The following is a 25,265-nucleotide window of genomic DNA, read 5'->3' on the forward strand; positions in this document are numbered from 1 at the left end:
GATGTTCGTGTAGCTGTGTGCATATTTCAGAGGTTTGCCCATGCTTTGAAAGTGCGGTCAGATTCTCCTGAATTAAAAATCATATATAAATGTAAGTAATTATTATCCACATCAGTGTAGCAGAGGGTAATAAATTGATTGTTTCTTAGCTGATACTATTACAAATTCTGTTTACCAGGGGAAGAGCCTAATAAACACAGTGCCATCACTTGATCAATGCTAATATTTACCTCTGCCTTTTCTCTTTTTTTTTTTCTTAGCACCAGTACCATTCAAAAATAGATGAACTAATTGAAGAAACCGTCAAAGAAATGATAACACTCTTAGTGGCAAAGGTAACCTTCGGCTTCAGGTGAAATGATTCACTGTTAACATCACTTTTTTTTATATGTGCATTTCCATTAAAATGTGACACATTAAGAAGTTGAATTGGCTTATTGTTTCTCGCGGGAAAGATCAAGCATCACTCATTCCTTTCATCATGACTGTCTGATGATTGGGAGTTGCCTGGGATACAATACACCGTTAAACAGGATTGACAAATGGGCCCAAAAAAATACAGTTTTAGGGAAGCATCTATGGATTTGTGTCCACCATCTTGTGTTCACAGACACCCACAGTCACACACACAAACTGCACTCGCTAGGGGGCACTATTACATACTGAGAGAAAGATTTCCTTCTGCATAGACCATGAAGACATCTGTCCCATTGACAGATGCACACGAAAAGTTGTGCTCATAAAATTGTATTCTTTTTTGTAGGGGCTAGGTTGAGCCTCATTTAACAAGTTGATTCATGACGTTGTGGTATCAGGAAACATTCCAAAATGTCTGTTTAGGTCATGAGCTCTTTGGGACTCTATGTGCCTATAGAGCATCTAGCAGAGTTCTGATCTTGGTTGGGGCAATCTATGGCATTATGGTGCCAAGAAACACATTCCAAAATATCATGTTCACTTGTATGGAAATTGTATGGAAAATGAGAGTGGTCTGATATTTCAGATGCTTAAATTTAGATGTGCTCATTTCTCAGCTCTGAAATAACGGTAAGTACTAGGACAGATACATAGATAGGTAGGGTACATGTCCAAACTGCTTGTTCTCTAGTTTCAAACTGAGAACAGTATTGCAACCCAGATGTCAGTCATCACTATTACTCAGTCTGAAGACCTTTAAACATAGTCTTTCAACATATGCCAGTCTGATTCTCCTGCAAAGCAGACCACATGGCACCTCCTTGATCCCTCTCACTGGGAGCATGAGCCATCTGACCTCCCCTCTTAGGAGCCGGTGTTCATTGGCTCCCACTAGAGGGAGCACAAGCTCTCCAACATTACCCAGAAAGGAGGCACGGTAACCAGTATCATCCGGGTGATTTATATCATTAGAGGTAAGCTGCATAGTGCCAAAAAAGTTCTTGACATTCATTCCCTGCATAAATGCTGTACAAGACATAGTTCTGAATTTAAAGTCCAGGTTATCAGTTATAGACAATCTGAGCTTGGTCCTGCTCTCACTTACATCATTGTAAACCTTGATTTTTGTTGGTGTTAATCCTGATTTAACCCATTGTAAATCAGATCAGAATCTCTCCCTCTGTCTTTAAAAGTGACTGAAATATTTTCCTTTTCAATAGTTTGTCACCATTCTGGAAGGAGTCCTGGCCAAACTGTCCAGATATGATGAAGGGACATTGTTTTCTTCTTTTTTGTCATTTACTGTGAGTAGAGAAAATCTGTTTCTTTTGGGGTTTTGGTTGGTTTCCTATTTTTTACTATAAACTCATTCAGGTCTTCTAATAGATTATTTGGGGAGTAACCCTTTTTTCTATGCTATTTTAACACTGTAAGAGCTCAAAAAATAAGCAAACAGCTTGCTACATACACACAAAGATTAACGTAAATAGCTGATAACACTGGATTACCATGCTGTAACAAAATTCAAAGATATTCAAACACCATGTTGTAGTAGAAAGGAAGAGCCTGTAGCACAGGCCTGGTGCAAGACCTGGGGCCTGAACTAGAGGCTGTGAACCAAAGTCAGAGCAGGGTATTAAAGCAGATGCTTACAGGTTTACTGTCTGGAACATGAACTTGGCAAAGTGTTGCTAAAACATAAGCACTCCTAAGAAGCACTAGGCACTCGATAGTTATGTAAATACATTACAGAAGGCTAGTACAAATACACACCGATCTAGTACAAGGTAAGATAGTTTGACAGAATAATGATGTGCAATGTTTTGTCCAAAATATCAAGAACAAGGTACAAAGGGAAGTAACAAACAGATGACATGAAGAGCATATAGTGGCACATAACTTGTTTGTCTCAGTCTATAATTGTTGGGGTACCTCGCCTTAATCCTTTGTGTGGCCAAGGGGACAGCAGAAACTCCCACTGCTGTCTGAACCGCTCTTTGCCACAGGGGACTCATGTTAATGTACTTGTGCAAGTTGTGTAAGTCATTAGGACTGTGCCTTGAGGGCAATAAACCTGGCCCAGTGCCTTTGTCACCAAACTGTGCCTGTGGTCTTTCTCTGAGTAACATTGAGGTCTGCTGAGCTAGCAGGCTGCGGTCTCTGCTAGTGCGGATAACATCGGAGCTCCAAGGACAGAAGCACTGAGCAGTTGTAACAGCCTTGACAGCATGCCTCAGCAACAACATTCCACCCTTCTACACGTTAGGTAGTTGGAGCTACTCTTCCGAGCAGCATTTGCAGGGAGGAGAGGATTGCACTATTTGTCTAACTTTCATAGTCAAAAGAAGGGTTATCACATATGTGTTTCAAATCCTATCATCATTAGCAGCTGTGGAACTGCACATTTCAAGACCCAATATCATATGAAACTTAAACAGTTCCATATTGCTTCTAAAAGAAGAGAGGACAGGAAAATAATGGCATGAGGATATAAATTCTCAACACAGTGCACCAAGGCTCTGAAACCACATTTAATTTCTAAGAAACATCGCAGAGCTAAAACACTGCTCCTCCCACTAAACGTTGACTTGTAAGATTGACTGCTTTTCTGGCAACAGAATGGATGTGAATGGTATTCTTGTATGAATACAGTTTACAAATCTTGTCTTGTTAACAACTAAGTCTTACAAGTGCCAAGCTGTATTACACATTTGTTTTGACAATTGCAGAGGAAAGACACACAAGGGCCAATTTTCAAAGGTCCTCTGAAAATGGACCCTGTAAAATTTGCAAGGACAACTCTTTGCAATGGTAAAACTTTTCATGCGGGCTTCAAAACAGATTTTATGTTTTTGACTAGATGACCTGTTGAGGTCCCTTCCAGCCCTTCATTTCTATTTTTCTGTGATTCTATTTCTATTCCCAAACGGCTGCACAAATACCTCCTTTGAAACTGTGTGTGTGAATAATTTTGTGAGGTGTGCTTTGGAAACTTCTTTGAAAATTTGGCCAATCAGACCCCATTACAAACACATATAAAGCCTCTGTATCTTGCAGTCACTAGTAATTCAGCTGAGAGTGGGCAGGAGACTTCATGCTCATTACAGTTACTCATCATCAATATTCTCACATGTAAAGTCTATCCCATGATCTAATAGTACTGGTTTGACCTCATTCCACAGGCCTCTATGAAATCATTTAAGTATGAATTTCATGTCTTGGCCAGATTTCCCTGGACCAGGATTTATATTCTCCCATCTCAAATTTCTGGGAATTTTAGAAGACAGACCACATACAGCTCCCACTCATCTCGTTGTCACCAGCACAGCTCCCTCAGTGTCACTGCCCTTGGTGGGATTGTAGAGTCGTGTTTGCCATGAAGAGATCTTCAGCAATATCTTGCAGTTGATTCATCACGAACTGACTGTCCCTTAAGCTCAGGCATGCATGCCTTCTCCATTCTCTTCTGTTTAACTCCATGAGACTAATCCACCCTTTCTTTGTGTTTTGGTGGTTCTTTGTCCCGTGCTCCCTTATCCTGTTGCTATCCCCCTCATTGCCCTAGAATCCCTTTGAACACGCTAGTGTCGTTAAAACGGTGAGTAGTGTTCGTTTTCACCAGGAGTTCCTCTCTTACAGAGAGGGGTGGAGGGCTGAGGCTGGCTGTCTTCCTTCATCTTCGTGTGTCTTGCAGAAGATTCTAAGTGCACTCCTGTGCCAACAGCAGAGGTTGTGGAGGCGGCAGCTTTTCAGGCATCGGAAGTGCCAGCATCAGCCTGGGTAGACAGTGTAATGTGCAGTTCTTCCTTCTCTGCGAATCCAAGCTGTTCCTTGGTGGATGCTGCATCTCTCTCACCACATCATACTGTTTACACTGAATGGTTTGACTTGTGCTGCTCCTTTCTACTGCTGTGTGAATGGAATCCCTATCTCCATGTCTGAACTGCGAAGAGCAATGGGAGGCGGACAGATACTTGGATTTCGACCAGCTTGACTAAGCCATGGAACTCTTTGCAGGGTAACTACTGGGAGGCAACCTGTCCTGGCAGCTGTGGAAGGGGAGAAGGCAACGGCCATCCCAAGCTGTCACCAGCATTCCCCGTGTTCAGTGTTCGAAAACCAAACCTGGCTTAACCTCCCCTCTTAAAACCAAGGCTTGCTGCCCTGTGCAGGTTGCTGCATGAAGAAACCACTGACTCTCACGTGAGAGCTCAGGTCTTCTCTCAAAGCTTCCCCCTGTGCTCCGATTTGTAGAGAAATGGCAAAAACCCCAACACCTTTGGGTTTGGATAAACCAGCCAGCACAACTAAGAGTTGTCCTTTGAACCTGTGCCCTCTGCTGCGGATGTCACAAGCTTCAGGCTAGCTGATGTACCCTATCTGTGCCAGAGCAATCAGCTCTCAGCCCATATGGAGATTCCACAGTGAATACATCTGCTGTGACACCCAAGAGATGCACACTGTCGGGACAAAAGAGTCTGGGGCAGCAATGGGCCATACTTTCATGCTTCAGCACAGAGCCCTCAGCTGCATGGGCAAATGGTCTCATAACCCAGTAAATGTCCCATACCTTCTCCCAGGCACACCTTGAAACAGTGTATTGGATGGAAATAGGAGTCTCGGGTCTCTGGGGAAGGATGGGCATGTTGGGTATGCACCAGTAAACAGGGGCAGGTCTAGGTATTTTGCCGCCACAAGCATGGCAGGCAGGCTGCCTTTGGCAGCTTGCCTGCGGGAGGTCCCCGGTCCCGCGGATTCGGCAGCACGCCTGCGGGAGGTCCGCCAAAGCCGTGGGATCAGCGGACCCTCCGCAGGCATGTCACTGAAGGCAGCCTGCCTGACGCCCTCGCGGCGACCAGCAGAGTGCCCCCCGTGGCTTGCCGCCCCAGGCACACGCTTGGCGTGCTGATGCCTGGAGCCACCCCTGCCAGTAAAGAATTAAGGCAGACAGATAGTTCCTAGCAGCATCGTTCTACAGGTGGGTGGTTGATTAAAGTGTGGTGAGGTGGGCAGTGCAAACTGGGCAGAGCTGCAAGGCTCCTTCGCACCGCACTGAGAATGACACAAACCCTGGCCAGATGAAAATACTAATAACTTTGAGGCTGGGGGAGAACAGGAAGCAAGCTGAGAGGCAGTAACAGGAGGGACAAAGCAGGGAGAGCCTGTTGAGACACAGAGACCCTGCAAGTGGAGGATGGCTTTGGCTGATCAGCTGATGGGGAAGTGGGGGCTGGCATGCATTGGCAATGTCGATTGTGTAGGTATGGAAGGGCATCCGCAGGAAGAGTATTAGTGCAGGGGAGATCTCCCGAACACCGGTAGATGTAAGCACGGCCAAGCACAGGTCTTCAGCGAAGCCTCCCTGGACACTGTTCAGTTGTAGAGAATGATCTGTCCAGGAGGTCAGGGGAGCTCAGGTATCCCCCCAAATCGAGTGTGGTTCCCCGGCAGCAGTGGCCAAGGAGTGGAAGGCAGTAAACAAGGGGAAACCCCCAAAGGCTGCACATCAGGGATCAGGTCTGGGTCCGGTTCTGTTCACTATCTTCATCAATGATTTAGATAATGGCATAGAGAGCACACTTATGTTTGTGGATGATACCAAGCTGGGAGAGGTTGCAAATGCTTTGGAGGGTAGGATTATAATTCAAAATGATCTGGGAAAACTGGAAAAATGGTCTGAAATAAATAGGATGAAATTCTATAAGGACAAATGCAAAGTACTCCACTTAGGAAGGAACAATCAATTGCACACATACAAAATGAGAAATGACTGCCCAGGAAGGAGTACTGTGGAAAGGGATCTGGGGGTCGTAGTGGATCACAAGCTAAATATGAGTCAACAGTGTAACACTGTTGCAAAAAAAGCAAACATCATTCTGGAATGTATTAGCAGGAGTGTTGTAAGCAAGACATGAGAAGTAATTCTCCCCCTCTACTTTGCCCTGATTAGGCCACAGCTGGAGTATTGTGTCCAGTTCTGGGCACCGCGTTTCAGGAAAGATGAGGACAAATTGGAGAAAGTCCAGAGAAGAGCAATAGAAACTATTAAAGGTCTAGAAAACATGACCTATGAGGAAAGATTTTAAAAAATGGGTTTGTTTAGTCTGGGAAAGAGAAGACTGAGAGGGAACATGATAAGCTTTCAAGTACATAACCGGTTTTTTACAAGGAGGAGGGTGGTTAAGCAGTGGCATAAATTGCCTAGGGAGGTTGTGGAATCTCCATCATTGGAGGTTTTTAAGAGCAGGTTAGACAAACACCTGTCAGGGATGGTCTGGATAATACTTAGTCCTGCCAGGAGTGCAGGGGACTGGACTAGATGACCTCTCGAGGTCCCTTCCAATCCTATGCTTCTCTGATTAGTAAGGAGGGTGGAGGAGTTGGCTGCTCTTAGCAAAGAGCCCCAGTGCAGAGCAGCAACAATGTGCATCTGACAGCAGGGAGGGGTGGGCAGGAAATAGCCCCGTGCCACTTTTATTGTGTTAGGCTGGGACTGAGGACAGCGCTAAAGCACTTGCTTAACATAGTCACTGAAATCCTGCTCTGGTAGAGAGACCTCCCTGAATCGGGGTTTTAGAGAGTTTAGAGGTATTCTAATGAAGTGACAAAGAGTCCTGTGGTACCCTATAGACTGACAGAAGTATCGGAGTATGAGCTTTTGTGGGTGAATACCCACTTTGTCAATGCGTCTGATGAAATGGGTATTCACCCATGAAAGCTCATGCTCCGATACTTCTGTTAGTCTATAAGGTGCCACAGGACTCTTTGTCGCTTTTTACAGATCCAGACTAACACGGCTCCCCTCTGATATCTAATGAAGCTGTTTCCCATACCCCGCAGCGAGTGGGCCCAGTCCTGCACTGAACTCCTTCGACTCCCACTGGCCTCACTGGGACACTCGTCACGCTGCAGGACTGAGCTGTATCTTCTTGGGCAGGGAAGGTGCCTGTTTTCTGTTGGGAAAGCAGCTCGTACCCCAGGGACGTGAATGGAAATAGATAATAGTAAGTAGCACTCGACAGGTGTCCCAGTCCCATATATGCTGCACACAGGAAGGCTCTGCTGAGCAGCACAATTTCCTGCCATAGTAGCATCATTTTCTGTGTGAGAGAAGCTGTCAAGTATCAGAGGGGCAGCTGTGTTAGTCTGGGTCTGTAAAAAGCGACAGAGAGTCCTGTGGCACCTTCTAGACTAACAGACGTATTGGAGCATAAGCTATCGCTCATTACAGCGGAGCAGTGCTGCCTCCCATGTTTTTGTCCTGTGTGAACAAATAAAACCGTGCTATGGTCCAAGTGTTTTAATTCTAGAAAGCAGTAATCTTTCTCCCCCTCCTACCAACTCCTTCCATCACACGTGTTCCAGTCTCAGAAATGACATGTACTCAGAGGTCTTCTGACAGTTTTATCACCCAGCTGGATATCCTTGTTTTCAATTCTTGCCTTGAAATTCAATATTAACTTAATATATCTGCTGTAAAGTTCTCACTAGCCATCTCATTATAAAGAGCTTCAGAATGAAAATACCCTTCTGCGTTTGGCCAGACCTTTATTTTTTTTTTTAACAGTCAAATGTTTCTCAGTATCGGCCGTCCAGTCATTTGATGGGTGTCTGTCTGTGACGTTCCGCTGAGTCACAAGCAATGGCAGCTGTTTAATCTGGATGGCTTCTTTCGTTGAGCAGCAAAGAATCACAATGATGTTAATTAAAACGAAAGAGCGTATATTACCCCAGGGAGAGATGGAAAAGATCTCATCTTTGTTCTTCACAAATTTTGATGGTAAACTGAGACATTTCATGGAAAAGTCATATAATTTGTGAAAAACTGCAGCCTAGCAAAACTCACACAATGTCTGGTTGTTTGGAGACTTCACTAAGTGTAGCCAAATCTTACTTTAGAGAAAAACAAGTCATTATTCACTTTGTTGTTTTTTTTAAAAAAGCAGCTTAGCTTTTGTGGGTGGAGGGGAGATTGTGGAAGGAAGACTGCATTATTCTCATTACATCGTTCCTTGGGGAGGAAGGATTATCCCATGATTAGGTGCTAGTCTGGGATTTAAGAGAATGAGGTTCATGTCCCTGGTCTGTGGGAGACTCCTTGTGGGAATGTCTACACAGCCTCCAGCCTTGAGCCATCGAGGCCAGGTAGACAAAGTCAGGCTAGCGCTGCTGTGCTAAAAATAGCTACATAGCAGCTCAGACGGATCCTAAGTCAGTGGCAAAGTTTCTATAGCTGCCCAGAGGGCAGGAGCCAGCTCACAAATTGTCAGGGTTGGAAGGGGATCATCTAGTCCAACCCACTGCTCAAAGCAGGACCAATCGCCAGACAGATTTTTTATCCCAGTTCCCTAAGTAGCCCCCTCAAGGATTGAACTCACAACCCTGGGTTTAGCAGGCCAGTGCTCAAACCACTGAGCTATCCCTCACCCAGGTTGACCAGGAGAGATAGTAACGGCATCCTATCTCTGCAGGGGGTTGTGAGGGTGAATACACTGAGGACTGTGAAGTGCAGCAGGCCATGTCAATACCACAGAGAGACGGAAACGTTTATTTTTCTGAAGTTCCGTGTCTTGTCATTTCTGGCATTTCTTTTTATGGGTTTTAGTCCTTAAAGCCAGAAGGGATCATTATGCACATCCATTCGGAGCCTCCTGGATGATGCAGGCCAGAGAAACACTCAGTAATTCCTGCATCAAACTCATTACTACAACGAGAGCTGGTTCCTGTGTCATTTTAAACCTTTAGGAGGTCTGCGGGTGACTCTCGTGTCCATCCAGTGGGCTGGCTTTTTGTGTCCTTATAATTGTGCCCATCTAGTTCACTAGGCACACTGGTAGGGTTTTGAAAATATCCAGGGCTTGCCCCTGCTCTTTCACCCCAGTTTGGGGGTCTTAGTGCTGGAAATGCTTGAAATGTTACCCTCAGGAGTCACCACCGCTCTGGTCTTTTGTATTGCCTCGTTTTGCTTAATTATTCACACACACGCACCTCGTACACTCCATACAAATACATCCACCCACTCACACATTCTGTCTCACACATACAGTCAGCCCCTCATTCAGGACACATAATTTATTCATCCCAAGATGCAACTGTGTGCATGTTATATTTAGGATGTTTTAATGGTAGCTATAGAAATATTTAAAAAGCAGGTGAGCTTTTACACCCAAACAAGGATGGTTAGCCCATGCTTATCCTAATTAAAAGCATAAGCTTCATGGAAGATCTCAGCTGTGAGCCTTCCAGATGGGCTGCATTATGGTACCATTGTAAGAGGGTCTCTCTCTATCCAGCTGGGAATTGCTCAGTCTGAAAAGTTGAACTTGAAACTCATGGAACTCCTGTATCCTTTGCCAGCTATGGCTGACACACAGGCTTATGCGTTCTGTTTTATGAAGGGCAGCAGAGAATTAGCAAGTGTTTTGGGTCTTGTAATTGGCAGATATCTGGAAACATACCACAGCCTCCAGATTATCAACATGATCTTTAAATGTGAGCTTTGAAGAGGAGAACATAAGAAAATTATCCAATGGACTGTTGGCATCCTGAAAGGCAGGACTGCCCCTTGGTCAGAGCCTTTTTTAGGGCTGTACCCAGACTACACAAGCTCTGCAACTCATGGACTTGGCCTGGAATCCTCTTCAGTGTCAGGGCCAGTTGGGAGGGAGAAAAAAGATCTCCACATCCAGACACCAGCAGCAAAAGCAGTGGAAAACCTGCAGAGTGGTGCCCCCTTCAGCAGCTTGGGACCCTACTCTTGCATCCTGCCCTACAAATGGAGGAGCCATCCCTGCCATTTGTCATGTAAGCTGGTTAAAAAAGCCAAGTAAAGGATAAACATCCACATCCCCCGACTCGCAGAGAGGGGCTAAGGGTTGAGTGAGTTCAGATAGAAAGATACATTATTGTACACTTACATGTGGCTTTTGCCACAGCGGTTTTCATACTCCGACAGTTCTTCTTTCCTGGAATTGGTTGCAAAATCTCCGAGGCAGAAGCTATTGAAATGGAAGCTGCACACATTGAAGCTATTTATGGCATGTTGGTCAGTTCCTGCACTATTTTTTTTCATTAAATTTTAATTTAAATTAGGGCTGTCGAGCGAATAACAAAACTCATTGTGATTACTCACATTGTTAAACAATAATAAATACCATTTATTTAAATATTTTTGGATGTTTTCTACATTTTCAAATATATTGATTTCAATGACAATAAAGTGTACAGTGCTCACTTTGTTTCTTTTTAATTACAAATATTTGCACTGTAAAAAACAAAAGAAATAGTATTTTTCTAATTCACCTAATACAAGTACTGTAATGCAATCTCTTTATCATGACAGTTGAACTTAGAAATGTAGAATTATGTACAAAAAATAACTGCATTGAAAAAGAAAACAATGTAAAACTTTAGAGCCTACAAGTCCACTCAGTCCTACTTCAGCCAATTACTCAGACAAACAAACTTGGTTACAATTTGCAGGAGATAATGCTGCCTGCTTCTTGTTTACAATGTCACCTGAAAGTGACAACAGGCAGGGGCGGCTCCAGGCGCCAGCACACCAAGCGCGTGCTTGGGGCGGCAAGCCGTGGCGGGTGCTCTGCTGGTCACCACGAGGGTGGGAGGCAGGCTGCCTTCAGCGGCTTGCCTGCGGAGGGTCCGCTGGTCCCGCGGCTTCGGCGGACCTCCCACAGGCACGAAATACAAAAAAGGTATAAACATTAAGTGCTAATTTTACTGAACTTCTTGGGTTTTCATGATACATTTAATGTCTATTATATGTGCCACGAAGCCGCGGGACCAGTGGACCCTCCACAGGCAAGCCGGTGAAGGCAGCCTGCCTGCCGTGCTAGGAGCAGCAAAATGCCTAGAGCCGCCCCTGCAACAAGTATTTGCATGGCACTGTTGTAGCCGGTGTCACAAGATATTTACGTGCCAGATGTGTTAAAGATTCCTATGTCCCTTTATCTTCAACCACCATTCCATCGGACATGCATCCATGCTGTTGACCCGGTTCTGCTCGATAAGGATCCAAAGCAGTGTGGACCGACGCATGTTCATTTTCCTTATCTGAGTCAGATGCCACCAGCAGAAGGTTGATTTTCTTTTTTGGTGGTTCAGGTTCTGTAGTTTCCGCATCTGAGTGTTGCTCTTTTAAGACTTCTGAAAGCGTGCTCCACACCTCGTCCCTCTCAGATTTTGGAAGGCACTTGAGATTCTTAAACCTTGGGTCAAGTTCTGTAGCTGTTTTTAGAAATCTCACATTAGTATATTCTTTGCATTTTGTCAAATCTGCTGTGAAAGTGTTCTTAAAACAAACATGCTGGGTCATCATCTGAGACTGCTGTCACATGAAATATATGGCAGAATGTGGTAAAACAGAGCAGGAGACATACAATTCTCCCCCAAGGAGTTCAGTCATAAATTTAATTAATGCATTATTTTTTTAATCAGCATCATCAGCATGGAAGCATATCCTCTGGAATGGTGGCCGAAGCATGAAGGGGCGTACGAATGTTTAGCATATCTGGCATATAAATACCTTGCAGTGCCAGCTACAACAGTGCCATGTGAACACCTGTTCTCACTTTCAGGTGACATTGTAAATAAGAAGCAGGCAGCAGCGTCTCCTGTAAATGTAAACAAACTTGTTTGTCTTAGCGATTGCCTGAACAACAAGTAGGACTGGGTGGACTTGTAGGCTCTAAAGTTTTACATTGTTTTGTGTTTGAGTGCAGTGATGTAACAAAAAAATCTACGTTTGTAAATTGCACTTTTATGATAAAGAGATTGCACTACAGTACTTATATGAGGTGAATGGAAAACTACTATTTCTTTTGTTTATTAGTTTTACAGTGCAAATATTTGTAATAAAAATAATATAAAGTTAGCACTGTACACTTTGTATTCTGTGCTGTAATAGAAATCGAAATATTTGAAAATGTAGAAAAACATCCAAAAAGATTTAATAAATTTCAGTTGATTTTTTTAATTGCAATTAATTTTTAGAGTTAATCACGTCAGTTAACTGTGATTAGTTGACAGCTCTAATTTAAATGTCATTTAAACTTTTGAGTGAGCTTAATCCCTGCTTGACAGCCCTGAACTCCTCTCTCTGTGCGCCGACGGCAGTCGCAGTGCAGACCTACATGGGCCTCCTTGTCCACATGCCTCGGGGCTGTATTGGACGGGGAGTATTTGGGTGCCCTGGCTGACTGGCCTGGATCTGCCTTTTGGATTTCCTTAGGATGTGGACAGTTGTTTACTTTGAACTGGAATGAAGCCACCAAGTTGTCATGCTGTGGTAACAACTTTTGGCTACTAGGTTTGCATTGATTCCACTGCCAATCCCTTGAGCCATAACCATTCCCCCCAAAAAACTGTTCACAAAAATACATTCCCCTGTCCTATTTCCAGTCACGTTAGCCAGCCAGCCTCCAGGACTCCTGTGTGCACCCCAGCTCCACACCCCCACCCCACTTGCTTGTGTGAGTGCAACCTCCTCAGTGACCTAAGAGCTGTGCAGCTGAGGATACCTGCCTTAGCCACATATATTAAAATCTGACTCATGTGTCATGAGAGTTGAGAACAAGGCCCTGCTCATTGACAGCATTAAGCCCCCAGAGAAATAATGAAGCGAATATATTTCTGTTGGCCTTTTCCAGAATCCCTGTACCTCCCCCTGCTCATGGAGAAAAAGGAGAAGGAGAACTCCCACACCATCATCTGCTGCAATTTGTGCCTTAGTGACTGTAAAGCCACCTCTCTTGGTTATTTGTTTGGGTTTTTTTTAAACCACCATTACTTATAGATTGAAACAGGAAATATATCACTTTAGCATCGTTTTTTCAATCAGCATCAAGTTATACTAATGTTATCTTTAAATATTATTGTATGTATTAAACATCAACATTAGTCTAAAGTCTAGTTTTTTTCCTTTACAGGTGAAGGCAGCTTCCAAATACGTCGATGTACCTGTAAGCACAATTTAAACATTGCCTTCTGTCTTAATAATTTGCATTGTGTTTTGGTTTTACTGCATATGTAACAACCCCTCAGTGTGGGTTGTCAGCTGCTATTGAACCTAGGACTTCCAGTGTGATAAGTGTAGGATTCTAACACTTGAGCTGAAAGGAGGACCTGCGGTAGCTGGTGTCAATATTAAACATTTATCGTATGGAGACCTGCAACTGGGCAGGGATACGTAACTAATGGACTTCACATAATATCAAGTAGGTACCATATTTACACAGGGGACTTGGGTCACTCCAAAAAATTAGTAACAGTACCTTCTGTAATTTTTTTGTGTTCTATAATTTTTTTCATTGAAACTTGCCTATGTAAAATAGAGTATAATTTCAGAGAGAAAAGTCTAGAACATAGTAGAGATGAGCCAAAAGATATCTAACACACTTGCTAGCCTGTTTTATTTTTATTCTTCTAATTGCTGGCATATTTTACTCTTTCAGAAAATGCTTTTAGGTTTAACTTTAGGGAAATGGTGGTAAGTTAGCAATGTGTGTATATGGGAAACAGTGTTGAAAATCAAAAATAACCAAATTTGCTCATGTTTGCAGTTGTTAAAGAAAAATTGTACGTTGGCTCCTCTAATTAGAGCTTAACACATAAGGAAAAGAGCCCTTCAAGTTCTTAGATAAAGCGCTTAAGTTGCCAGAAATGTACGTTGAAATTGAGTTTAAGTGCAGTATATGAATGCTAGTTGGAGTTAGGGATTACTGCTGATAAACGAGGTTACATTTACAGACAGACTTTGTGCTGAGTATTTACAAATAAAAACAAGTAGAGAGGAGTCGCATCTTACGCAGGGGTTAGGTTCTGAAGTCAGCACGTAAGGCGAAAATCGCAGATAGTCAAACGCTCATTGAGTGGAATGGCGGGCGGAATCGCCTGCACTACAGGTCAGTATTCAAACTGTTATTTTTCTCTTTTTTTTTTTTTTTGTCAAGCGCATATAGTTAAAATCACATAAGTTAAATGTGCCTATGGTGCGACTCCACTGTAGACTTAAATACATCAGTCCAAATTCTGCACTCAGCCACACCAGTGTAAATTGAGATAACACCACGTACATGCAGCCTTGAAAACTTTCCAGGTTAGCTAGACAGGGTTACTTCAGTGTGTGTGTGACACACACCACTTACTAAGGAGGTGATGCCCATGCGATAAATTGCGAGTAATGTGATAAATTTGTCATGCACCTAGAACTTATCCTAACATCCCAACCCTCTGAGAATCTTTTTAAAAAATCAACCTGGCAGAGGGTATGTCTGGGGGTGTGATTCCCAGCTCAAGGAGACATACTTGCATGGGCATGGATTGAGCTAGCGCACTAAAAACCAAATGTGGCCATGCTCACCACCTGAAGTACGCACCTCAAGTCTCTGGTGAGCACATCCTCGGGGGAACTAGCCCCTCCTGCCTCTCACACCGCTGCAGCTGCCTTCTAGTTTGAGGGTACTAGCTCAGTCTGAACTAACGTGAGTAACGCATCCTCCGCTCCAAGTGTAGATAACCCCAGAGAAGTGTTTCCATCTCCTTACCCCAGATGTGGAATTTCCCTCCCGAAATACACCTGCCTTGGGTCCAGTATGGGCAAGATTCAGTCCCGGACAAGGAAGAGCTTTTCTCTGCATAAAAATGTCCTGGCTTTAACGTTTATATGTCATGGCCCTTGAGGGATAGAAGTGGGCCATTTATAACACTGGGAAGGGGAAGCTTTTAGCCTCCCAGTGGGACTCAGCAGTCACATGCCTATAAAAGAGCTTGAGATGTCCAACCTTAAAAACATCTAGGCTTCTAAGTCACTGAGGCACATTTGACAATTTCAGCAGCTAGGGCTTCAGATACAGAAAAGCTCTTCCCTTGGAGCCCTGCCAGTGAGTACAGCGTTCCGAGGTTACAAGGAAGAGTCCCAGTACAATAGTATATAACTCGCAAACGTTTCCAAACTAGATTTTCCTGTAAAATAAACGATGGTGTCATGTCGTATCAAGGGTTTCTTGGCATTCCTTTGGGATGCCTTGCACAATGCTCATGGCTTATCCCATGTGAGCAGTTCACTCCAACCTCATTCTAATAAAACCTTTACACCCCATCATCAGTGGCTACACACACACATACCCCACACATCCACCAATATACTCATGCACGTGTGTGACCACATATTTGGGGGTGTTATCTGGACTCTGTTTTGTTTCAATTTTATGATCATTCACTAAATATTACAACTTTGTGACATACAACAGTTGTTGTTGCTGATCCCCCAGGACTCCCTCTCCCCAAGGCTTTAATTTTGAATTCCTTTACCCACTTGTCCGATTAAGATTTCTCCACAGCAAGACAGTGCTGTAGTCCATAGTTCAACATGTAATTAAGATAGCTGTGAAGAGACTTTCTCTTTCCAGATCAGAAAATTAAGAGGCAAAATGCTCCTTGAAAAGTTAAACTGTCCAGTTGTGTTGTCAAGGTAGAGAATGGAAAAGAAATATCAGAGCTACAACACCTCTTACAACACTGTCATTAATGGAGTATCAGAGGGGTAGCCGTGTTAGTCTGAATCTGTAAAAGCAGCAAAGAATCCTGTGGCACCTTATAGACTAACAGACGTTTTGGAGCATGAGCTTTCGTGGGTGAAAACCCACTTTGTCACATGCATCTGAGGAAGTGGGTATTCACCCATGAAAGCTCATGCTCCAAAACGTCTGTTAGTCTATAAGGTGCCACAGGATTCTTTGCTGCTTTTACTGTCATTAATGTGCATTTTATGTGATTCCATAGCAAAGCCAGCATCACTTGGAGAGGACTGAGCTGTTCAGAAGGCATAAGGAAATAGATTTAAAATAGCCCTTTATCCATAGATGTTTGGCTGATGTATACTAACTTTTTTTGTGTGAAACGAGATGACACAATATATCTGCATGGAAATGTCAAAGAACAATATCCAATGCTTTGAGAAGAGTTCTCCGTGAATATAGGCTTCCACTTGTATCACAATGTTTCCTGAAGCCTGGAATCCATCATTTAGTTCATATGGGCCAGATTCTACTCACACACTGGTTTAATATTGGTGAAACACCATTAACTTAGACCAGGGGTCAGCAACCTTTCAACTAAACTATTGTTGTGTGTAAAGTAAGTAAGGTTTTTTAAATGTTTAAGAAGCTTCATTTGAAATTAAATTAAAGTGCAGAGTCCCCTGGGCCAGTGGCCAGGACCCGGCCAGCGTGAGTGCCACTGAAAATCAGCTTGTGTGCCGCCTTCGGCATGCGTGCCATTGGTTGCCTACCCCTGACTTAGATGGAGCTAGCCTTCCTTTTCACGAGTGTAAGCGAAAGCAGCATCCACAGTAGCAGTGAGACACAATATCTCCAGGTGAAGTGGAGAGAAAACCACATTTGATTATGGGTTCCTTCTCTAGGGAAAAGAGAAGATACATGTTATTGAGCAGATAAGCCATCACTTACATCTAATTTCAGAAACTTGTTTTGTATCAAAAAACTGCAACTCATATAGTGCCACCATGAAACTGGCACAATCAGCGTGCTGAACATTGCTTCAAAGTATAACACTTGACTACTGCCGCATGTGTGTTGTCCTCATTGGTTTTCAAATTAATACCTTGTCATTGTTTCAGTAGGTGTTAAGAAATGTTACTGGCATCCCAAGGGCCAAGCATTGGCCCTTTGCTTGATAATTGTTTGCTTTGTATTAAAAAACTCCTTTCCCACTGCTTTCCAAACGGTCCTCATTTTCACCCAGGAAATTACACAGAAGTGTTAACTAACTTCAATTTACAGTGGCTGACAATCACATCTTAGAGAGAACCGATACTTTGTGATCTGAGGTAAATCACAGTAATGAAAACTAATGACACTCGTTATTAACAAACTTACAATGTGCCATGGAAATTTAAGGTTCTGTGGCAGGTCTTGTAATGATTCATGTTACAGTATTTTAATGGGTTTCCTTTGAGATCAGTTTGATTTCAACATATCAAGTGGTGTGAACTCAATGGGTTTTTTAGTATATTTCTCCCTCTCCATCTACTTCAGTTACCGTCTCCTTTAAAGAATATATCAGAAGTATCACTGCCTTTCACAAATCTAATGTACTTATAAGTTAAGGTTTAAAACCAATGAACATATATGTCGATATGTACAGACATAACTGTAGCTATAGGTATCCTAGAAATGTAGCGCTGATTTAGACATGGTGGGAAATTAGCTGATTTATGATTTAACTAGTTTATTTTAAAATATACATCCATGTTCAAGCTAACGTTTAAGTTCTAAACAACAAAGAAATGTGATTTTGGTGTGAATAATAAAATGTTCATTGCTTACTACACACATTCTTACACCTTAGGAGAAGAAACAAGAGACTAGCGCTGGGTGTTAGCTTTCTAACGTGGTATAACAGAGAGTTTGTATATAGAAGGTGACACTGAAAAACCACAGCGTGATTTGTTGTTTCATTAATTAGGTCAACAATACCAAACATAGCACGAGAACTTCCTGGCATCAGTGTGTCAAGGAAAGGCTTTATTCATCCGAGTAGCTTCCCTCTAGGCAAAAAAAGCAAGCGAGATAGTGTATTTACATGATCTTGTGCTGCACAAGCTGCATAGACAGAGTGGCTCGTTGGCTTTGCGGCATACAAAGCAGCCAGCCGTGGTATCAGTTTCTGGCACTCAAGTGTACTGTAGGTATCAACAGGGAGTGTGGTGCAAAGCAACAGTTTAAGGAAAAAAGGGAGCTTGAGGAGAGGAACAACAGCAACAGGACTACATAAAGAAGCTGCCTTATATGAAGATGTTCATGTTTTTCCTTTCTCTCTCTTCTTTTCTTCCATACAGAAGCCGGGGATGGATGTTGCTGATGCCTATGTGACATTTGTTCGCCACTCTCAGGATGTCTTGCGTGATAAGGTCAATGAGGAGATGTATATAGAAAGGTTATTTGATGTAAGTAAATGCCTTCTCCTCCTTGGAAACCAAGCAGGAGACTCCCCCAAAATGTGACAAAATAAGACAGGAGGATAAGTCACATTTTGAGAAAATTGATTGGTTATAGATAACAAAACAAAAAATCTTTCCTTTCCTTCTGACTAAGGCTCTTATCTGCTGTCTGCCTGCTCTAACTCTGTACTCTGACCTACTGTGTCCTGGTCTTTATGTGTGTGGTTTGTAAGATAACAGCATCTTTTAAGCCAGTACTTACTATGTTAAGTTTGTGAGAAATCTTCCTAAAGAGGAACATCTTGGTCATTGTTCTTATCGTTAAAATCCAAGCCAATTTTATGGCAGATGTGTTAGTCGGGGACCATTTCTTTGGTATGTTAATTAATTGTTTCTGACTGCCCAGCACTAAGAACTTGAAAATGAATTCTGCTACATATTTATATTTTTAAAAAATGACAAAAGATAGCTGATAAAATCCGTATTTTTATACTCAGAAGAACTATGTTGTGGTGTCTAGCACCAGATGTAAAAGCTATAATATGGTCTCCCTGGGGAAAATGAGATGGTTGCTCTAGTCAAAAGGACACAGATTTTCAGGAGTTCTGTCCCCTTCCCACCCTGCCCCCTGCACCAAATTAATTGATAACATGTACAAGAGAACATTGACCTTGATGCCCAGCAGCCTACGTTTATTTTAAATATGAATGCATGTTAACTGATGTACCTGTCTCTCTCTGTTGCTTTTGTTGTGTGACACACTTTCTGTCCTTGTAGCTATTGTTCACTGAAGGTTTTATGTTTATGGCAAGCACTTAACATTAGTGTTTCAGTCACTTCTAGGATCTTTGTTTATATATTGATTTCTGTGACTGTGTGAAACAGCTTACATTCAAACTTTCTTTTCTTTCACCTCTCAGCAACATCATTTTCCAGTCTTCTGGCTCTAGAATGTTAATAACTTTATATGCTTTGTTTACTTACTCATTTGCTTCCACAGTGTGTAGGGAAGGCTTTTTTTCCCCCCAATCAAATGCCTTCTTTACTTGATATTCTTCTTTCTTCACATCACTTTTCCCTTAGAAACCTCTTCTTACTTTATAATTCCCACTCTTTCTTTCACTGATATCCTATCAGATTAAAATGGAACTTATCTCTCATGTCAAATGTTTTATCACATTATATCAAGTGGCATGAATTAGAGTCAAATAATCTTCCTGTGTACATCTACTAGCATGGCCCATATCCACTGAGAATGCCTCATTCATGCATAAAGCACACTAGTGATTCCTTAATGCTCTGTGCGTGCTCACTCTTCAAAGAATTTAAAGCACAGAATGCCAGATATAAATCACCTCCAGTAAGCACTGGAAAAAGGACACAGTCACTTCTATTTTGCAGCAGGTCCACTAGTGCATTGCACATCTATGTTGAATTTTATTCCATAAGCAGTAAATTTTCAGAGATCAGCTGGGTTGTTCTTTTCAATGCCTTAGTTGCCTTTCCTTTGATCAGTTTCTTAAGATTCACTAGCATGACCAGATGTCCCAATTTTATAGGGACAGTCCCGATTTTTGGGTCTTTTGCTTATATAGTCTCTTATTACCCCCATCCCCACCCCCTGTCCCGATTTTTCACATTTGCTGTCTGGTCACCCTAAGATTCGCAGTTGTGTGGTTTTTAGAACTTTCTGTCATTAGCTCAAACTTTAAAAATCTGTCACTGACCTGAGTATTTGTTTGATCCAATCATTCTTAGGATCATAGGACCATATTTTGGTTAAATTAGCAATAAAAAAAATAAGAATAACCTGGTAGAAAGCAAAAGTACATAATTCCCTCCCACCTCCCCCCTACACACACACACACACACACACATTTTTCATAAGCTATACTTTTCCTAACCTGTTAGGCAGGTAAATGATAAAGAATTTTATTAATAGTAATTAATCCTATAATATTTACATTTCTACATATTTTTTACATAACTGCATGCAGCTATCAAGGCATTGTGGAAAAGCAATTCACTTTTTGCTCTGATGTGTTAGCAATTCAATTCTGGGACCAAATCCTGCTGACTACATTCCTCTGTGTCTCACTCAAATGTATCTCCACATGAGTAAGGTGCCCAGGATTGGATCCTTTATTTCAGTGTATGGGATTAGAATGCACTAGACTTTAAAAGTAGAAATCTTAATTACTTAAAAGTGTGTTTTAAACTGGCTGCTCTCACTATTGCAAAATTGTTTCTGAAAGAAATGTATATTTCCCAAGTTCAGCCCTAAGCTGAAGGACAAGGTGCTGACCTCCCCGACTGAACTAGTAATAGCAGAGCAATTAAATTGGGGCCCAATCCTGCACACGCTTAATACTGGGCACAGTGGTTAATGCTGTGTGATTACTAGCATTAGGGTGACCAGACAGCAAGTGTGAAAAATCGGGACGGGGGTGGAGGGTAATAGGCACCTATATAAGAAAAAGACCCAAAAATCGGGACTGTTCCTATAAAATCGGGACATCTGGTCACCCTAACTAGCATGATTCCCAGTGGCGAAGGGTTTCAGGATTGGGCCCTTCAATGTTAATTCACAGAAATCTCCATCACCTAGAAATGGTTTGTTGCAGTATCTGTAATTGAATTTCTCACATGCTGTGCTGCTAAAGTGGAGAAAACCAGCAATCAGTTTGTGAACATTTTGGATTGTTTCAGTCAGTTTTCCTAAATGTGCCCAGCCCTGCTCCTATGAAAGTTGGTGATAAACTCCCTTGGATGGGTGCAGCATCACATCCATATGTTTTCTTTTGTTTTGTTTTTATATAGACATCTTGGTCCAGGTTTTACTCTCAGCCAAAGGCAGACTGTGGCCACTTTTGCTCACTGCGTTGTTGTGAAGTATAGTAATGAAGCAAACCAGTTGTGTATAAAACCTAGAATATTCTTGAAGTATTCAGCCCTTAATTTCATGGAGCTAAACATTGTGGCCAACTAGTTTTATTTATCTTCTTTGTTAATCCCAGTGATAGATTTCTATAAAATTGTCAGGTTTGTCAAGGTGGGGTTTTTTTGTTTTTGGTTTGGGTTTGGGGTTTTTTTTGGGTGGGGGAGGAGGGTGTCCAGCAGATACAGTTTTAAGAAAGATGGAGAATGAATAATCAACATTTGTATTATAGAAATATCCTTTTAAAAATATGTATGGGCTGATTCAGTATATTTTAGGAGTGACACTCTTGCAGTCTGGGGAGTTGCAGCAGTGTGAAAGAGGCCAGAATCAGATCAGATTTGGAATCTGGACAGAGACATCAGTTAACATTTTGCAGGCCACAGACTCAACTGGGATAAATCAACATAGCTCAATTTACCTGAATGCAGCTACGCCTATTTATTCCAGCTGAGAATCTGGCCGTACATTTTTAGTGTATCGTGTTAACTCCCTTGCCATGTGTAGTAACCAGGCCAAAATCTTCCCTGTCACATGTGTGCTGCAACCTCATTGATTTCACCGGGGTTTCAAGATTGTCAAGAAGGAGATAGGGATAATGATATAGGGATAGATCCTCCTCTCATACAAGTCACTGGAAAAACTCCCATTGACTTGACTGGTGCAAAATCAAGCCCATAATTTGGTCCATTTTTTTATAGCTCCTGGGGGTTTTGGTTCCTCCTCTTCTCACCTGGTATTTCTGTTTATTTGCTCTATTTGTTTTCTTCCATTAAAAAAGCCTGGATACTATTAGTTATACCATGTTCCAGACAATATTTGAGGTAATATTCTTAGTGCTCATTGTGCCAGTACCTGCATAGCAGAATTGTGCTCTTTGGTGGATATTGGAGCTTGCAGAAGATTAAAATGTAGACCACACAGCAGGATTAAAATAATCTCCTTTATTCTGTAAATTAGTCAGTTTTTTCCCTGCAGTAAAGTCATCTTAATTTTTAATATCTGCATTCTCTGGGTCATTAAAGGAACAGATTGTGAAATTCTGCTGGTAATCAAAAGCTAACTAGAATTTTTTACTATTTTATTTTTAAATGGTGCGTATTTACTGCAAATTAACATGATTTATTTATTTGGCCTATCCCACTAAACTGGTAATATTTTTTAAAGAGACAAGGAGGGTGCGGTAATATCTTTTATCAGACCAAGAAGAGCTCTATGTGGTTCAAAAGCTTGTGTCTCTCCCCAACAGAAGTTGATCCAGAATAAGATATTACCCCAGCTGCCTTGTCTCTCCAATATCCTGGGACCGACACAGCTACGACTGCACAGCATACAATATTTTTTAAAGCTACAATACTGGAATCCGGCCCACTGGTACTGAGAACTAGTAAGGGAAGAATTTAAGAACAGCTTATTCACATGCCTTCACGTTCTTTGTCTATGTGCATGTCTCTGTATGTTCCTGTGATTTAAAAAATTGTACAATGCTTTGAAAAAAGAGAGGTTGCAAACTCAGTTTAGTGTAATAGTTTGCAACTTTGATTTTTGACATACAGACACTCCCCGACTTATGCCAGCATTCCGTTCCAGAACACCTTGTGTAACTCGAATTTTGCGCGTAAGTGGGAAACGTATACCCGACCATTACGCAAAAAAAAAAAAATCCTCCTATTTCTAGCTTACGGAACTTTTTCCGTAACTACGGATTTGCATAAATCAGGTTTGCGTAAACCAGGGGGCTCTGTATTTGATTGTTTCAAATAAAAACTGTGGGCCAGATGGACTTGAGGTATGTCATGGACCTGAAAAAAGATGACTGGTTTTGCAGGCCTAGAGGCCAATCCTGTGTGGTTCTGAGCCCTCTCAACTGAGGGCACTCAGCATCTTTTAGGACCAGGCCCATACACAGCCAGAATTTCCTTTGAGGCCAGCGGGAGATTTGCCTGTAAAGATTAGTGCCTTTAATGATCATAGTTTACAGTTTTAGATCCGCATATGTATTTTCCAGCCAATCAGAACCTATCTGATCACAAAACTGTATGGTGGACCAGTTGATATTATAATCACTAGCCTGACTTTTTCCTAACTAGCAAAATACTGATGTTTTGGTCACAGGAGTGTAGCTAGTGTACAAAAGGCTGTTAAATATAGAAAAAGCAACCGTGGTTCCTGTGAATTTCAGGATATTGATGCAAACCTCCAAAGTCCATAAATAGCGCAGATGGTATGTTTTCTTTCTCATTCTTAATTCAATATCTTACCCAAAAAAAAACCAAAACATGCTTTTGATATGAGAGATCAGATCATCAAGAGATGCTCCTAAGATTGCAAGATCTAAACGAAAATTAATTTATTTTTTTCTCCATGTACTTCTTGAAGACACAAGCCTGAGTAGAAGATAAGGATTAAAACAGATGTGCTTAGTGCTAGTTCATCTGCTTAAATCTAGCAGTCTCTGAGATCAGTGATTAAAAAGCCATCTCTAACTTTGATGAAATCCACTGCAATGGTAATATTGAGTCTTTGATAGCTTTCTTATGGGCCTCGTGTCTGCCTAAACCGGACATAGAAAACATTTGACTGGAGATGATACGTGGATTATATGGGTCAATTATACACTTAATCTGCCTTCTGGGGATTAAATGTGCATAGATTGACTCCGTGTATTTGGCGTGTCCTTGGCAGTTATCAGATCAGTAAGGTTGCCCTTACTGAAAAGTCTGATAAGAACTTAATCATGCAGTGATACGGCCCTGATGATGCAGTCGTAGTTAACGGTGCTAACTGCTCTGTACTTTTGCAGAAGGCTTGGCTTACCATTTTACTGTCACATTATGCATTCAGCTGCCTCCGAACTCTATGTGCAGACAGGTATAGCCTGGATATTTGTTGTTAAAGGAGTGATTTAAAATACCGTCAGGAAGCCTCTTTGTATTTGCAGGGAAAATGAGGGTGTTTTGATGTTGACACACAGAGGCACATTGAAATCAGTGGGTTTGAGGGTTGTAGGTGAGGAAGCCAAGGAGGGAGGACAGAGGAAGGCAGTCCTGAGAGCTGTTAACCCCCATGGTTGCCTGTCAGAGAGAGGATCTTCCGCTTTGATAGGACAGTTACCCCAGCATCCGGCATCTGCAATTGGAGGCTCTGACACAGCTCTTCAAGATGGGGCCATTTGGCCCCTTCACCCTCCCCACCTGCCAGGGAGATCCCAGAGCACCTCATGCTGGAACATCAGGGGAGGTGCCGCCTCCTCCACCTCCATACACTGGGTAAGGGCCTAGAATAGGGACCAAGAAACCAGGGTCCTATTCCCAGCCTTGCCACTGAGTCCCAATGTGGTCTTAGCCAAGTCAGCTCAGCTCCCTGCCCCTCAGCTCCGCCATCTCTGATACAGGGATCAGGCTTGTCCACTGGCAAAGTGCTTTGTGCAATGCATTCCTATTAGATATCACAGCAGGAATAGGGCTCCATGCCCATGAGTCCAGCCAAAGCATAGCTCTGGAGAGCTCTGAGCTCCTGAGGATGCATGAGACAGGATTTGGTCCCGTATTTTTAAATGCAATTATACTAGCTATTAATAGATTCATGAATGTGAAACGTATCAAGTCAGTACAAGTCGGAACCGAAGGAGCACTGAGGTTTTAAAAAGAAAGGACTTGGAGCCCAGGTCAATAGTTAGCACTGACTTCTATGGGACTATTCGTGTGCTTAAAGATACGCACGTGTCCAGGTACCCTGCTGAATCAGCACTTCGTATACTCCTAAATATATGGAAATTTGCAATGGTGATATTGACCGCTATAGAAGAAGCTAATGCAGCTGGCTGATTGAACCTTAGAAAACAGCTACTTTTCTTCCTACACAGTCAGATTGCTCACTGAGGCACCAATTCTCCTACTTCTATCCCGAGACAGCCTCCCTGTGCTGTTTCTT

The 25,265-nt window shown here is 42.3% G+C and overlaps 1 protein-coding gene across 17 annotated transcripts in view; it reads left to right on the top strand.

Moving 5' to 3' along the window:
- CADPS (calcium dependent secretion activator) overlaps positions 1 to 25,265 on the top strand; it is a 372,967-nt gene that overhangs the window by 323,999 nt on the left and 23,703 nt on the right. For all 17 annotated transcript variants that reach the window (XM_030571245.1, XM_030571256.1, XM_030571246.1 and 14 more), the window contains 4 exons: positions 261 to 335; positions 1,638 to 1,721; positions 13,362 to 13,394; positions 18,293 to 18,400. In XM_030571245.1, coding sequence (XP_030427105.1) covers positions 261 to 335; positions 1,638 to 1,721; positions 13,362 to 13,394; positions 18,293 to 18,400 — 300 coding nt within the window. The remainder of the gene's footprint in view (positions 1 to 260; positions 336 to 1,637; positions 1,722 to 13,361; positions 13,395 to 18,292; positions 18,401 to 25,265) is intronic.

Source organism: Gopherus evgoodei, chromosome 7 (genome assembly GCF_007399415.2).
Source record: "Gopherus evgoodei ecotype Sinaloan lineage chromosome 7, rGopEvg1_v1.p, whole genome shotgun sequence".
In the NCBI taxonomy this organism is placed as follows: domain Eukaryota; kingdom Metazoa; phylum Chordata; order Testudines; family Testudinidae; genus Gopherus; species Gopherus evgoodei.